This window comes from Rattus norvegicus, chromosome 13, assembly GCF_021556685.1.
Source record: "Rattus norvegicus strain SHRSP/BbbUtx chromosome 13, alternate assembly SHRSP_T2T, whole genome shotgun sequence".
Taxonomy (NCBI): Eukaryota; Metazoa; Chordata; class Mammalia; order Rodentia; family Muridae; genus Rattus; species Rattus norvegicus.
This window is the reverse complement of record NC_141546.1, coordinates 42,206,283-42,222,107: the sequence shown is the minus strand read 5'-3', so window position 1 is coordinate 42,222,107 and position 15,825 is coordinate 42,206,283. Positions and strand designations below refer to the sequence as shown.

General features: G+C 37.5%; 1 protein-coding gene across 19 annotated transcripts in view; it reads right to left on the bottom strand.

Moving 5' to 3' along the window:
• Positions 1 to 15,825, bottom strand: part of R3hdm1 (R3H domain containing 1) — a 144,859-nt gene that overhangs the window by 71,010 nt on the left and 58,024 nt on the right. For 10 of the 19 annotated variants that reach the window (XR_015635199.1, XR_015635200.1, XM_087580682.1 and 7 more), the window contains exons 1-4: positions 12,713 to 12,850; positions 11,144 to 11,354; positions 2,668 to 2,709; positions 2,052 to 2,141 (exon numbers count right to left, since the gene is read on the bottom strand). Coding sequence is in view for 17 of the 19 variants with exons in the window: in XM_087580682.1 (XP_087436808.1) it covers positions 2,052 to 2,141; positions 2,668 to 2,709; positions 11,144 to 11,314 (303 nt within the window). In the remaining 2 variants the exon portion in view is untranslated. Of the gene's footprint in view, positions 1 to 2,051; positions 2,142 to 2,667; positions 2,710 to 11,143; positions 11,355 to 12,712; positions 12,922 to 15,825 lie in introns of those variants that run through there. The other 9 variants (XM_087580685.1, XM_087580690.1, XM_087580687.1 and 6 more) reach the window with 5 other exon arrangements.

Below are 15,825 nucleotides of genomic sequence, written 5' to 3'. Positions count from 1 at the left end.
TGAATGGCCATTTCCTCAACCTCACTGGATCATAAATGGTGAGGCTGAGAGAATACAGCATTTTATCAAGAGAATGAGGAAATGAACTTTCAAACACACTCCAGGAACAACCATATTCTTGATTATGACTTATAAAATAAATTTCCAAACCAGGCAGTGGTGGCATGTACCTTAAATCCCAGCATTCAGGAGGCAGAGGTAAGTGGATCTTGGAATTTGAGGCTAGCCTGGTCTACAGAACGAGTTCCAAGACAACCAGGGCTACACAGAGAAACCCTGTTTTGAAAAACAATAAAAAACAAACAAAAAAGGAATCCTTAAAATTTTCCTTTTTTGTTTATTTTTGTATATGAGTGTCTTGTGTGCATGTGCATCTCCAAACCACATGCATGTTTGATGTTGTGGGGACCAGAGGACGCATCAGATCCCTTGACACTGGAGTTATGGGCGGTTGTGAGCTATCGCATGGGTGCTAGGAATCAAATCTGCATCCAGGGAAGCGCAGCTAGTCCTCTTAACTTCTGAGCCATCTCTCCAACCCATATGAGAACTTTTAAAAATTACTATTTCAAAGAACAATTTATTGTTTTTTTCCCTTTCAGAATATGCCATATCTCAATAGCCTTACTAAAACCCAGCTATGTAATGTTTACAAAGGAACCACATTCTGTAAAACAAAGTACCCAAAGGTTTATGTTTTAAAGTATTCTAGAGGCAATAATACACTTTAAACATTTTGAGAGTAATTTTGATTGTGCTAGAAAAATAGTACTGCCAAATACATTTAATTAAACACATATGTATGTATATTTTACATAGGTCCAAGGGAAGGAACACAAAGTTTGAACACCTGAACTATCAAAAAAGATTTTAAAGATTATTACCTATAGTCTATTTTAAAATTTCCCCTTCCTTTCATCTTAGAAATAAACTGTAGTGATTTATAACAGCATGTTATAACTAACTTTATTATCTGTAATATCTCTTGAAAGGAATCACTTAAGCCATGGGAAAACAGAAAAGATTTGTGTGAATCAACAAATCCATAAAATTTTGCTTCAAAAAATTGTTTTTAGAGACAAAAGTGTTTTTGAGAAAGGGTTCACTGTTTAGTCCTAGATGGTCTGGAACATGTTAAGTAGACCAGGATAGCCTACTCAAGGAGATCCACTTGACTCTGTTTCTATGGTGCTGGAGTTAAAGGTTACCATTCCTCTGATAGTTACAAATATAAATAGATATACAAGTACAACATGTAAGAACCCTTTCTCTTTAAAAAAAATTTGCCATAGTTTCTTAAATAAGCACTAGTTGTCTCATTTCTTTAGAAACTTTAAGTTACCCAAACCCTTCTTATAAAGTAGAAGCCAGTTACTAACAGCCCCAGTTACCATTCTGATGATTATCAGCAGAGTTGAAAACACTGTTGATAGCACCAGATAAAGACCATTTGCCGTCAAGGTTAACAGAGAGCAAAATCAAAGAATATAGGATTTACATTCTGGTTTGCTTGAATCTTACTATCTTATGTTACAGACAGAGTTACAAGTATTAAACAGCTACTAAAGATTCATGCATAAGAGACACTGGTTTTGGAGTGTATTCAGACTAACTGAACTATTAAGCGGAAGTTGGAGTAGTTTCCAGAGAAATCAACAAGAATACAACAAATTTCCAAACCTCACAATTAAAAGGGGGAATTATAGATCTAGCCACCAAAAGTGCTTTATATTGAATACTGTTGAATAACTTATAACCTTCTTAAAGTCACATTCCTACTTTTGAATAGTAATTTATAACTTTCCTAAAGTCACATTACCAGGTAACCATATAACCTCAAAAGCTTTTCCAAATGAATAAGCTCTATTGTGAACCTCAGAATAAAGTTCTCCTAATTCATCTAGAATTTTGCTAACAAGTATTATCCAATCAGTTTCATTTACTAGAAATAAAAGAATAGATATACACTCAGCTTTCATCGAACCATATCAGAGAACCATCTCCAGTTCCACCAAGTCTTCAAATAACTTTGTTTTGCTTTGTTGTTTTACCTGGGTCTCCTGGGGTATCTCTGCTGCAGGGGGTGGTGGAGATTCTTCACACACTGCAAGGCTCCGAACTAGCTTTAACTTTGAGCTTGACTAAAGAGAAGTATTTAAAATTAACGCTACATTTCATAAATTAGGGCATACTCAAAAGCCCCCAGGAGTGTCTAAATTTCTTTTTAGTTTTCGCCACAAATAGATAAAAAAGTAGATGAAATGTGTAAGTTAGATATCATTAAATACCACTAAAACCCCTTAAAATTTGAAAATAAACAATTGAAGTTTTAAAAATTATAGCAATAGCAAGAATGGGAATAATTCCAATTTCAACAAATGGTGAGAAAGCGATTTTTCTTTATAGTTTAAAAAAATAAAAATAAAAATCCCCAAGGATAATTAAAAGCAATGCACAAAAGCGACTAGGCAAGACAAAAAAAGAAAAAAAAAAAAAAAAAAAAACAAAAGCAAAAAAAAAAAAAATCCCAAATAAAACAAAAGAAGCTTTCTGCCCCCAAAACAAAAGATGAGAAAAACTAAACTGAATGTAGTGCTGTATGAAAACAAGAATTCACCAAGCATGAGGAAGGCCTTGGCATGCCAGCACACCAAATGGTTACTATACCTTAGACCTTTTTCCTGTCTGTCCAAATGACTGCGGGGGCCGCTGAACATACAATAAGAAAGATTTTATTAAATTTCACATTCAAACAGAAAATTTGCTTCTTAATTTATACACCTAAACCACAGAGTGTGCTAAACAAGGAAAACTAAGATGGTTCAGAGAGAGCACTGATTCCTTCCAGAAGCACAGTTGGAAAAGTTATTAAGTCCTTCTGTGGATTGGCATTTTTCTTTAAATGAGCAAATTTCTGTGTTAAATGAATGCAATATGGAACTTTGAAGGTGACTTTTTCATAGCAAAATAAAGTATGTTTCTTCAATATTTTTAACAACTTTTTTTTTCTAACCAATGTTGGACGTGGGTAAACTGGACACACCAAAGCACTTGGCAGTTTCAATTAGCTGAAGTCGGAATGATTTCAACTTCTCTACAGACAGTGTGTGATTAGTACACAGTCAGAGACTATACTACTTTCGTCTCTCATCTGCTAAGCATTTGCAGTACAACAGGAAAGACACACCACCAGCCTTAAAGATGCTACTCACTAGTCTCCTGTAAGACGATGAAGCAGACTGACAGACAGAAAGAAGGCAGATGTCCAGTAAAGGTGTTTAGCACAACTGTGACCACCAGCCACATCATCAGATAACTCACAGAAGCAGCTAGCTGATTCTGAGCTTGAGCCTACAGTGCCTGTAGCTTAGAATAGATTTTAAACTCTCTCTCGCCTGCCTCTTTCCTCGCTGTCATTTCAAATCAAGCTCCCCACAAGGCAGGGGCCAGACATCTACTCTCATTAGCAGTAGGGAACCAATTCAACAACACACACAGTACATATTCAAAATAGGTAATACCCAGGCTCCAAAGCCACCCATTTTGAGAAAAGAGAGAGAGAGATATTATGTATCCTAACACTCCAAGACTTTTGTGAAAGCCAATGTAAATACCAGCAGGAGTACAAAAAAGGTAAAACCTCTATTTTGAGTCTTGATGTCTTCAATGATTAAAACACACTCTTATGTTTTTGACTCTAGATCATTGAGTGAAAAATAAACCTAAAAGACAGAGGAAGACAGGCACCCTCCCCTCCCCATTGCTTATGGAGTAAAACATGGTTTGACTACATTTACACAGAGGAGTACTGCCTAAGAGGACTTTGTGCATGTTGGTGGATTAATTTCAATTTGCTCTTCTCTTCACCTTGGCCTCTTAGTGGGCATTTTACTCTCTGCAAGTCACATCTTAAGAATCGGAAATAAAGAAGGCATAGTTCCTTTCTGGTATAAAAGGATTTCGGAGTACAGAATCAGTTACAAATTACTCAAACTGAACCTAACAGCCTCAGAATCTTAATCCAATAATCTTCCACTTACATACACTTACGTGACAGATTACATAAAAATATGGGTGGAGATGGAATTCCAAAAATAGTTCCCAAGAATGAGTCTCCTTCCTTTTGCTACTTAACCAAACACAAAGCTGGGCTCATCTATGAAAGGAATTTACAGAAGTAGCTAAACTCCAAGTCAGGCCATCCTAAGATATGTATTTAAAACTGAGATGAGTCTGACCCATCAAGTGAGCCTCTTAAAAGTTGAGTTCTCTTCAGTCGAGACAAAATGGGAAAATCAGAGTGATTCAAAGGATTCAAAATCATTTTTTTGCTTTGAAGATAGGCCGCCTAGGAAACACGGACCTTATCCCAACATTAGAAATGAGGTCTGCTGAGAAAAAAATGCACCTTGATGACTGTTCTTTCCCAACTCTTACCAACAGGACCAGCATGGATAACACAAATCTTAAGCAGAAAACCCAGAACAGTCCACTGTAAGCGCCTAATGAAGAGTTACTTTAACTACCTAAGTTCGTGTTGATCTGTTTTGCAGCAAGAGAAAACAAATATACCAATATATAAAACAAATACACCAATATATAAGAAAAGTGCCAAGATAACATTATTACATAAAATTAATTCTTTTCATTTTAGATATACACTATATAACACATACAAGAAAACTGCCATATATGCCTGCACACACAAACGAGCAGAGAAAAAGATTTCTGTCTATAAAAGTAGAAGGCCTTCATTTACACACATAAACTTTTTTCCCTGTTATCAGTTTGGAAGCCAGATTTAGCTTTAAGTCAGAATTCTTCTAGTTTGATTTATAATCATTTTTAAAGTAGATTTTATTTATTTGGAGAACACTCTATCTTTATTTGAACTCTATTTTGACAGTAAAAATGTAGTAACCCTTTTACATTCCTTACTAGTAGTACAAAGCACTAAGTGAATTAAAATTTAGAAAGGTGAAGAACAAACTTCAATTTATATAGTTTCTCCTGTTTATACCAAAGAACAGAAAGAAACTAGGTCAACAAATAGGTACAGGATACAGAACATTCTTAATGGATTCTCAGTTTTTGACTGGTAACACACTGGCAGAGACACCAGCTACTAGAGTTTGAAGAAAAACTCGGAAGATCAGAATAATCTTCATGGGTAAGGTATATGTGAGCTAGCATAAGAGTAACTGCCAATCCAATATTACTCAATTTAGAGGAAAGCAAACTTATTTCATGAAGAGAATCATTTTTATGTATAACCAGTAATTATTACTGTTAGGTTTCAAGTCTGAGACAAAGACATCCAAGTGGACCTGGTAGCTAGTTTCTCCAAGCATCCCTCAGTCCTTACTTGTTATAGGGCCCTCCCTACATGGCATACCTTGCTCCTTTCCTCAACCTTCTCCAGTCCAGCCCAGCCCAGACTGGAGTTCCCTTTTCCCAGATGTTTTTACTATGTAATCCAACCATTTTGGCTACTCCGCTCTCTTTGAGTGTCCTATCTGTTGCACCTTGTTCCTCTCTCTCTCTTCTTTTCTCCTTAGCTGTCTAGGCTCAGAGTTAAGTTCACTCTGGATTCTCCCAGATGTCCCAGCATCTGGCTATGCACTCCTTATATCTATAATAAAATTTCTCCTCCACATACCTTGAAACAGTCATGTTCTTTGTATTTCTTTTTCTTTCCATTCAATTAACAAAATAAACTATAATAGTTGAAACTTTTTGATACCTTGCAGATTACTAATTTGCATTGCAATTCTGTATAACAGTAAGGATTAAATGTGATTATGTTGGGGCTGGAGAGATGGCTCAGTGGTTAAGAGCACCAACTGCTCTTCCAGAGGTCCTGAGTTTAAATCCCAGCAACCACATGGTGGTTCACAACCATCTGAAATGGGATCTGATGCCCTCCTCTGGTGTGTCTGAAGACAGCTACAGTGTATGTATATAAATAAAATAAATAAATCTTAAAAAAAGGTAATTATGTAAAAGAATAGAATGAATTCAGTACTTAAAGATAACATAATGGTGGATGAAAACAATGCCAAGGTGCCTATTTATATTACAATGAAATAAAACAGTGTCTTATTAAGTCAAAAGAACTGAAAAAAAGGAAGCCAATAAATCAACAACTCAAACACAAGCACCAATTTAGTATTACTACTTAATCTTTTGGCCATAGAATAGGATGCTAAAATCTAAAGGTTCCCAGGAAAACTCACAGAGTCATACTTTATTATTCCAAATATTTAATGAAGGCAAAAAAGTTCTCCATTAAAATGGTGACTATATAAAAACTATCCAATGTAAAAAACTATGTTCAAGCATTTCTACATCCCCATGCTTATAAATGCTAACACTCATATCTGGTTATGATGCAAAGTTAATGAAATCAAATTCTAGAAATATTTTTAAGTAATGAAGTGTATTTTAGAAAATGAATTCTAAGTTTTAAAATGTTTAACTTGTTTAGTGTTTATAAAATTCAATAAAAGCAAAGAATATAAATAGATTTAAAAGATAAAAGCTATGTTGAAATAGAAATTTTCAAAAGGTATTAGGAAACAGACTTTATCTTGGATGACAACAATGAGAGACACCTGAGAAGCCGTGTGTCTTTGTTCAGCTTATAAGTCATTGTCAATAGTAACAGTGACAAAGATAACAGTGTATAGACTGAGGACATAACTATTTCCAGGAATGTTTGAGGGAAAAGCTTCTGTTGTAGATATAAGGGAGAGTAAAGCAAGGCAACTGGAAGAGTCCACAGCAGAGGGACAAAGTCTGATACATACATACACTGAACATAGCCAGCAGACTGACCGGGCCATGAAAGGCAAACCAGAGAGCAACAGAGGCCTACAAAGGAGTGAGGGTAAGGAGACCAAGAGAGAGGGCCAAGAGAGAAGGGGCTAAGAGAGTAAGACAAAAGAAGTGATTGGAGCTGAAATATGGTTGCAAGGGAATGAGAAGCTGGGGGAGCGAAGTCCATAGCTGAAGAAGTTTAGGCTAGGGGGTGAGGTAAGAAGAACCAGGATGGACTCTGTTAATGGGCATCTGTAACTGAAGAGAGCAGGAGGCCAGCATGTGTTCTGCTATGCTAATAAGGCACCACAGGTAGCCCATATTGTATTTGTTTCATCATTTATGAAGTCTGTCTTCTCTGCTAGCTCTTACACTGTTGATAAAGGTGTGCCCTGAGATGTTCTGCTTTTGTTTTCACTGACAAAGCATCATACTAGGTAGCCTACGCTAGTCTTGAACTTCGAATATAATCGAAGCTGACCTGGAATTCTACATCCTCCTGCTTTAGACTCCCAACTTTGGCTGGCTTCCTCTTGACAGCCTTGTGCTATCATCGTTTCTTTGTTGTCTCCTACCTGTTCTTGTTCTCTCAATCCCTTTGAAGTAACTCAGAGAAATAAGATGTCACACTAGCTACCTACTTTAATTGATGCATATGGAAAATAATCATACACATCAGCAAATCATACAAAATTTATGCAGCACCTTGAAAACAAAGGCCTATTGTAGTAACCTACTAAACTATAGTTATATCATTTTATGAAATTATTTCAAGAATACTTTAGTGCTAAAACTGTTCTCTGAACCAGCCCTAAACTCCTATATACTATGACCCTGAGCTAAAGGTTAACTGCTGGACCATTTAACTGTTAATCTCTCTGCTTCTGTAAACAAAGCTTGTTTGTTGCAGATGTCCAAAGCTGTTTTTCTATATCTTAATTGCCCTTAAAAACTCACACCAAGAGGTCAGGGCTGTTTCCAGCTAATCTGCTTAGGACAGTCTGCATTGATGGTTGATTTATCCAGGCCTCTAGGGAGTTTTTCTCCTAAGGTACTCCATAACACTAGGTGTTAATAAAAAACAGCTCTCTCTTACCCCATAACAAAATGTGGATATAGCCTCTTACTATTGATAAACAGTACATGTTGGGGAATAGAACTGGCGAGACAATGCTTGTTCTTTCCAAAATGTAGTGTACATTGTGTATATATAAAGATTTCAGGTTGTATCTTAAAAGTACGAAAGGAAAACGAATGTTTAGTAGTAGATTATAGTTAGTAAGTTCCGATTAAGTTAAAAGGTAACTGCATATTATTAACGCTTGTTTTAAGACATGTCTTACTACATAATAGCTTAGACTGATTTCATAGTGACCATCTTAAGACACAGTAGTCTGAGTTAATCACTTGTTGACCATAAGAATGTGCATTACAAAAGAAATGCATTTAATAACTGCACCGAAGTCATTTTTATCATTAAAAAAGTTATGTATATGTATCCTGTATGGATATCTGCGTATGTCTATGTACCATGTGAATACCTGATACCTATAGAGGCTAGAAGGGTGTCAAATGCCCTGGAACTGGAGTTACAGATGGTTGTGACCCACCATGTGGGTACTGAGAAGGGAAACTCAGTTCTCTAAAAAGCAGCCATTGCCATCTTTCCAGTCTGAATCCTTATTATTTTAATCACAAATATAAAAGCTCTCTGTAAACCATCTTAAATGTAATCACTGCTAATAAGCATACTGACTGGAGAAGGCAATTTTCTTGTTTAAAAAAGTTTAATTAAAATGGCGGGGGAAAATGTTGTATCTCCTAACTTCTTAGGGAATTGCCATTTAAGCTAGGCATGGTGGCACAGATCTGTGACCCCAGCACTTGGAGGTAGAGGAAGAAAGGTCAGGAACTGAAGGGTAGCCAGGGCTGCTTTGAATCCAAGCCTAGCTCAGGCCACATGAAATGCTATCTTAAAGGGGCGGAATCAAAGGTGCAGAGGGGGAGGGAGGAAGAGAGAAAGAGAAGGAGGAACGGTGGAGAAGAAGGGAGAAAGATAGATTAAAAAAATATAAAAAAATAAAAAGATAAAAAATATACCCTTTGATTATACTTAATCATTAGAAAATACTTTAAATCAGTTTAGAAACTTGGATGGTTTTTAAAGTGGTAGAAATCAACATCATTGTCTAACTTCATGTCAGACATGTTTACAGGAAAATACAAACCTTATGAGTGAATGAAGAAACAGAAGAATGAGATGCCCCTTAAAGGAACTTTCTTTACTTGTCAATAAAAGAAAATAAGTGAAACTGTAACCTTTGCCAAGTAGCCTTCAAGGTCTACTTTTCTTTGTTATGTTATGTTTTGTCACTTTTTATTGAAATCAGTATACAGCCCAAGTTGACCTAGAACTTACTACCTTCCTACATCAGCCTCCCAAAGGCTGGCATGACAGGCCAGGAAACTGCATTTGGTCAAAGTTCTCTGGATATTTTAAGAACGACAGAAAAGAGCTGGCAAGGTTCCTAGGTGGAGAAAGTGTTTTGACCACCTAGGTTTAATGCCCAGAGCCCACAGAAAAAAGGAAGGAGAGAACAAAGACTAAAACACTGCCCTCTGAATTACACAAGTGTGTATTCCACAAATGTCCATCATGGACACATATACAAAATAAGACCATTTTTTAAGTAGCAGTATTTTCTCAAAGAAGGATTCCTTATTCTTAAGTATGATGAGTACCTCTGTGTGTGTGTGTGTGTGTGTGTGTGTGTGTGTGTGTGTGTGTGTACTGCATGTCCCCACAACTGTGAATGGCAACAAAGCATGTCAATAGAGAATGTTTTATGCTTTGAACCTTACTTTCTGATGGTTGATCTGAGTTTTCAACGTTAATGGCGTGAGATCCTAAGGATGTGATTAGTAAGATACCTCTAGGAGTGTCTATGACTGAGATTGTAAGGACTTTGCCACAGTCTATTGGTGAACATGAAAGTAAAATTCTCTGTCCAGAAGTAACGAACTGTAGAAGGTGGAGTCTAGTTGGAGGAAGGGGGTTGTAGTGAGGTATGCGTCTAGAGATTATCATCTTGGTAAAGGCTGCTTTACGTTAACTCCTTTCTGCTGATGTGAGGTGAAAAGGCTTTCCTATGCTATGGTTTCTTCTACTTCTGCTTTGCTATATGCCTCAAGTCATTGGAGCCAGCTAAGATGGACTGAAACCTCTGAAATTGAGCCTCAGTGATTGCTCACTGAAGTTGTTGTTTTTAGTTATCTGTCATAGCCAGGAAAACTTAACACAGCATTAAGCTAAATGCTTAACAGTAAGGCATTAATATTAAAGACAACATTAAGATAAGCTTCAGCGGTAGATTTCAGATTAACACAAACTCTTTCCTATTTGACAGATAGTATCCAAGTGCTCTTCCTCTAGACAGGAATTATCTGTATGTGCTATCAAGAAATAGTGAAAAGGAGGTTTTCAGACATCAGCCTGGATCCAAGCTTCTTGGTGCACTTATCTGTTGAAACATTCTCCCCAGGATGCCTGAGCAGCCACATAATTCACCTAGCTACATTGAATATGCCATACCAGAGAAATCATGTAAATTTTGTACACCCAAGGCCCACCAGGGGTTCGGCTATTTTCTCAAACTTAAGTAACTTTGCCTGAAATGAAAAGCCTTCTAAATGGTTGGTTATAAAATATCATGCATACACAGCAACAAAAGTATTAGGTAACATCTAGCTCTTTCCCACAAACCTCTTTACTCAGAAATGTCTGATGGGCTGACAAAGCTCTAGAGGGCTGTTTCTGCCAGCAGGTCTTCTGCATGTCTGAACACTCTAGTTCTCTCTCCTCTAAGAGCTCGTAACAAGTACAGCAATGATAATTAAGGAGGAGGGTGAGATGAAAAGGTAGGAGGCCAACAAGAATATCCTGGCTACACACAAACTTAAAGAATCACACCATGGGATACATATATAGGAAAATCAAAGACCTTGGACTTAGCAAGATGTCCTGGTAACTAAAAAGTAAGCTAGTAAATATGTATTGAAGGGCCAACTTCCCTTTTAGAATGTGACAAGTGGCCGGGCAGTGGTGGCACACACCTTTAATTCCAGGAGGCAGAGGCAGGCAGTTTCCTGAGATCAAGGCCAGCCTGGTCTACAGAGAGAGGATAGCCAGGGCTACACAGGGAAACCCTGTTTTGAAAAACAAAAACAAACAAAAAAGAATTGTAAAAAGTGAGTTTCATATGAAAAGAAGCATACTCATACAATGAATATTGGGTATTTGTAGCCATGGAAAAAACCTGTTTACCTGCAAATCAATATTGTTGTCAATACAATGTTCATTCTTCTCTGCCGAAATCTTCCCATAGTTTTCTGATTTGATAAGATTTTCAACTCTGGTTGTATCTCTCATTTCTGCCTCCAAATCCTTCATTGTTTCAGTTTCATCTTTTATAATAACAATATCAGACATCCTCATTAGCAAAGGTTATTTTAGAATTCTACAGGGAACTTGAAGCCTTGACAAAAAGAAAAGTAATCTCCATTTAGTCTGAAACCTTCTTTACATTCAGCTGCTTCACAATATTAACTAAGTGACTTCTTTCTTTCAAGAATAATGCTGAATGCACATGAGCAAAAGCAAAATTTCTGCCTCCAAGACCTATAATATTTATGGCACATGTTTCTTAAAGTATCACAATACAGTGAGAAGAGACATGAGCTAGAGATCAAGATGAGAAGAGACGGCTAAATGCACTTAGATGACACTGAAGTACTTTCTCTAAAGGAACACAATGAACATTTTCCCTCCTGCACGCGGAGTTTTCACTGTAGTCATACAGTAAATCAATTTTCCTGTCTTAGTTTACATCTAAAACTCCAAGCTTTAAAAATTGCTCTGATTTAATTTAAAAAAAAAAAGCAACATTCTATACAAAACATATTTGTGAGTCTGGATTATCAAATCTGCTTTATAATGTAAATAAAACATTAAAGTCTCCTGACTCAACTGATTCAATGCCAACCAAGTTTAATCACACACTCTAGAAAGTGAATCTCCTAAGAGATCAAACACAGACAGTAGTACAGTTCACATAACTAGTGATTTAAGGAAACAATATGAATACCATCCCAGGGAATCTGGGTCAGGAAGGTATCAGAGACTAAGCTAAAGCTAGAGGTAGACACACATGGAAAGTGGGTCAAGCAGGTATGGAAAATATTACCACACAATCAAACAATGCTTGGCATTTGGATAAAATTCTTCTAATTTCTGTGCTTTTGATAATTTCTATACAAAGTCATGATGAAATGTATCTGTTCTAAACAGGCCAAAAAATTAAAAGCTTTTTAAAATAATAGCTTTACAGTTAAATAGGACATCTGGAAGCTGAAAAATAGTCTGTAAAATCAGACTAATCAGGATTGGGGATTTAGCTCAGTGGTAGAGCGATTGCCTAGCAAGCGCAAGGCCCTGGGTTCGGTCCCCAGCTCCGAAAAAAAGAAAAAAGAAAAAAAAATCAGACTAATCTAAATTTAAAAATAAAAACAAAACCACATTTTATTTAGGCTGAGTTGCAGTCCAGCACCTGGGAGCGGGAGGAGATGACCCACAAGAGACCTGGAGTAAAACAAGTTTGGCAATACTTTGGGACTTAGGGGCATGCAAGCAAGCAGGCAAGCAAGTAGGCAAGCAAGCAGAGTAACTTCTGTAATTTGATCACAAACCAGAAGTTCATTGGCTCCTTCTGAAAACAGTTCAGGTTGCAAAGCAGAGTGGAGGTAAACTGGCTAAGGAAGATATTCAGGCTCCTCCATTTTCTTATGGATGAACTGTAAAGAAAATAGGCTAATCAAAGAAATAGAAGAATGTTACCTGATGTGTCCTACGGATCTGAGATTGTGGTGTTCCACAAAAATAAAATAAAATAACCCAAGGTTCCTTTTCACAGTTGTCAGCCAGGATGTCAATTGTATTGAACCAACAGTAATCTGGCGGGAGGAGTCCCATGTCCTTGTCACCACTGCAGATTCCTGGGCTGAAATGGACTGTCTTGGATCAAATATATCATACCTTTCAGTGGCCTAAAATGAAAAGAAGAAACATTAACACAAACAAACATCAGGACAGAAAAATTACTCCACAGTAATTTAGAAGTTTAAAAAACTATTATTGATGGTTTTATTACTTTTTTGTCCTAAGCCAAGGGTCAGAATACTTATAACTAATTCTGAGATGTATTAGTTATATAAACCAAAAGGAGTCTCCTAAGCCTACAGAGCTGATCTACAAGGCAGAGAAGAGGAAGGAACAGATATCAGTATGGTTAGAGCGACAGAGAAGGTGGCAGCTCTACTTCATGAATCACTCAAACTCCAAGACTATGGTTTCTCTTAGAGATATACCTATGGTTTTAAGACTGTGGTTCTGAATAACAATGATATATCCTGGAGTTAAAATAACATTTCCAAAGAAATTCATTGTGTCTACTAGAAGAAAATGTATGTAAAGGGTAGAATGATTTAGTGACATCCATAAAAATCAATGTCCAAATCCTCACATTATTTATTAAGAACATTAAAAAGATTATTTACTGTAGTGGTGCTAATGTGTGCCAGAGCACACACATGAAGAGATCAGAGGATACCTTGTAGCAATAGGTTCTCTCTTTTCTCCATCAGAGTTCCAGGATTTTGAACTCCAGTTGTTAGGCCTTTCGTACCAGAGATATGTCAGCGGCCCTCCCAGTCTGTATTTGTAAAGTCAGTTTTATTTTGCTAGATGCAAGTGAAAGTTATAAGGCAAGTAGAGAAAACTGAAAGGATCACATGGTCCTTCCAATTTCCTTTGAGAGTTGTAGTGTTGATAAACATAATATAATTTTAGGTTAAACAAGTGAGCACAATGAAATTCAATGCTGAAAGCACCAATGGTAATCAATATACCTGTGCATATGCCTGATAGAACATTTCTGCTTTAAAATAGAAGCATTTATGCAAATCAAAATTACCCTAAAATTTCATCTTACATAAGCCAGAATGGCCAAGATCAATAAAACAAATGACAGCCCCTGTTGGCAAGCATGTACAGTAAGTGCAATGCTCGTCCACTGATAGTAGAAATGAAAATTTGTACAGCCACTATGGAAGTCATGTAGCAGTTCCTCAGGAGGCTGGGAATAGACTTACTTCAAGATGGAACTACCCTTTGGAATACACCCGAAGGACTCTGCATCCTCCCTACAGACACACTTGCTCATCATGCTCACCGGTGCTCTATCCATTCATAATAGCCTAGACAACTATCAACAAATACATGGATTAAAAAAATGTGGTATATTTACACAATGGAATATAATTCAGCTGTTAAAAACAACAAAATCATGAAATTTGTAGGCAAATGGATGGAACTAGGAAAAAAGAAATCAACCTGAGTGAAATAACCCAGACACAGAAAGAGAAATAGGCAATTTTTTCTTTTTTTTTTTTTTTTTTCTTTTTTTTTTTTATTAACTTGAGTATTTCTTATATACATTTCGAGTGTTATTCCCTTTCCCGGTTTCCGGGCAAAAATCCCCCTCCCCCCTCCCCTTCCTTATGGGTGTTCCCCTCCCCACCCTCCCCCCATTGCCGCCCTCCCCCCATAGACTAGTTCACTGGGGGTTCAGTCTTAGCAGGACCCAGGGCTTCCCCTTACACTGGTGCTCTTACTAGGATATTCATTGCTACCTATGGGGTCAGAGTCCAGGGTCAGTCCATGTATAGTCTTTAGGTAGTGGCTTAGTCCCTGGAAGCTCTGGTTGCTTGGCATTGTTGTACTTTTGGGGTCTCGAGCCCCTTCAAGCTCTTCCAGTTCTTTCTCTGATTCCTTCAATAGGGGACCTATTCTCAGTTCAGTGGTTTGCTGCTGGCATTCGCCTCTGTGTTTGCTGTATTCTGGCTGTGTCTCTCAGGAGCGATCTACATCCGGCTCCTGTCGGTCTGCACTTCTTTGCTTCATCCATCTTGTCTAATTGGGTGGCTGTATATGTATGGGCCACATGTGGGGCAGGCTCTGAATGGGTGTTCCTTCAGTCTCTGTTTTAATCTTTGCCTCTCCCTTCCCTGCCAAGGGTATTCTTTTTCCTCATTTAAAGAAGGAGTGAAGCATTCACATTTTGATCATCCGTCTTGAGTTTCGTTTGTTCTAGGGATCTAGGGTAATTCAAGCATTTGGGCTAATAGCCACTTATCAATGAGTGCATACCATGTATGTCTTTCTGTGATTGGGTTAGCTCACTCAGGATGATATTTTCCAGTTCCAACCATTTGCCTACGAATTTCATAAACTCGTTGTTTTTGATAGCTGAGTAATATTCCATTGTGTAGATGTACCACATTTTCTGTATCCATTCCTCTGTTGAAGGGCATCTGGGTTCTTTCCAGCTTCTGGCTATTATAAATAAGGCTGCGATGAACATAGTGGAGCACGTGTCTCTTTTATATGTTGAGGCATCTTTTGGGTATATGCCCAAGAGAGGTATAGCTGGATCATCAGGCAGTTCAATGTCCAATTTTCTGAGGAACCTCCAGACTGATTTCCAGAATGGTTTTACCAGTCTGCAATCCCACCAACAATGGAGGAGTGTTCCTCTTTCTCCACATCCTCGCCAGCATCTGCTGTCACCTGAGTTTTTGATCTTAGCCAATCGCACTGGTGTGAGGTGAAATCTCAGGGTTGTTTTGATTTGCATTTCCCTTATGACTAAAGATGTTGAACATTTCTTTAGGTGTTTCTCAGCCATTCGGCATTCCTCAGCTGTGAATTCTTTGTTTAGCTCTGAACCCCATTTTTTAATAGGGTTATTTGTTTCCCTGCGGTCTAACTTCTTGAGTTCTTTGTATATTTTGGAAATAAGGCCTCTATCTGTTGTAGGATTGGTAAAGATCTTTTCCCAATCTGTTGGTTGCCGTTTTGTCCTAACCACAGTGTCCTTTGCCTTACAGAAG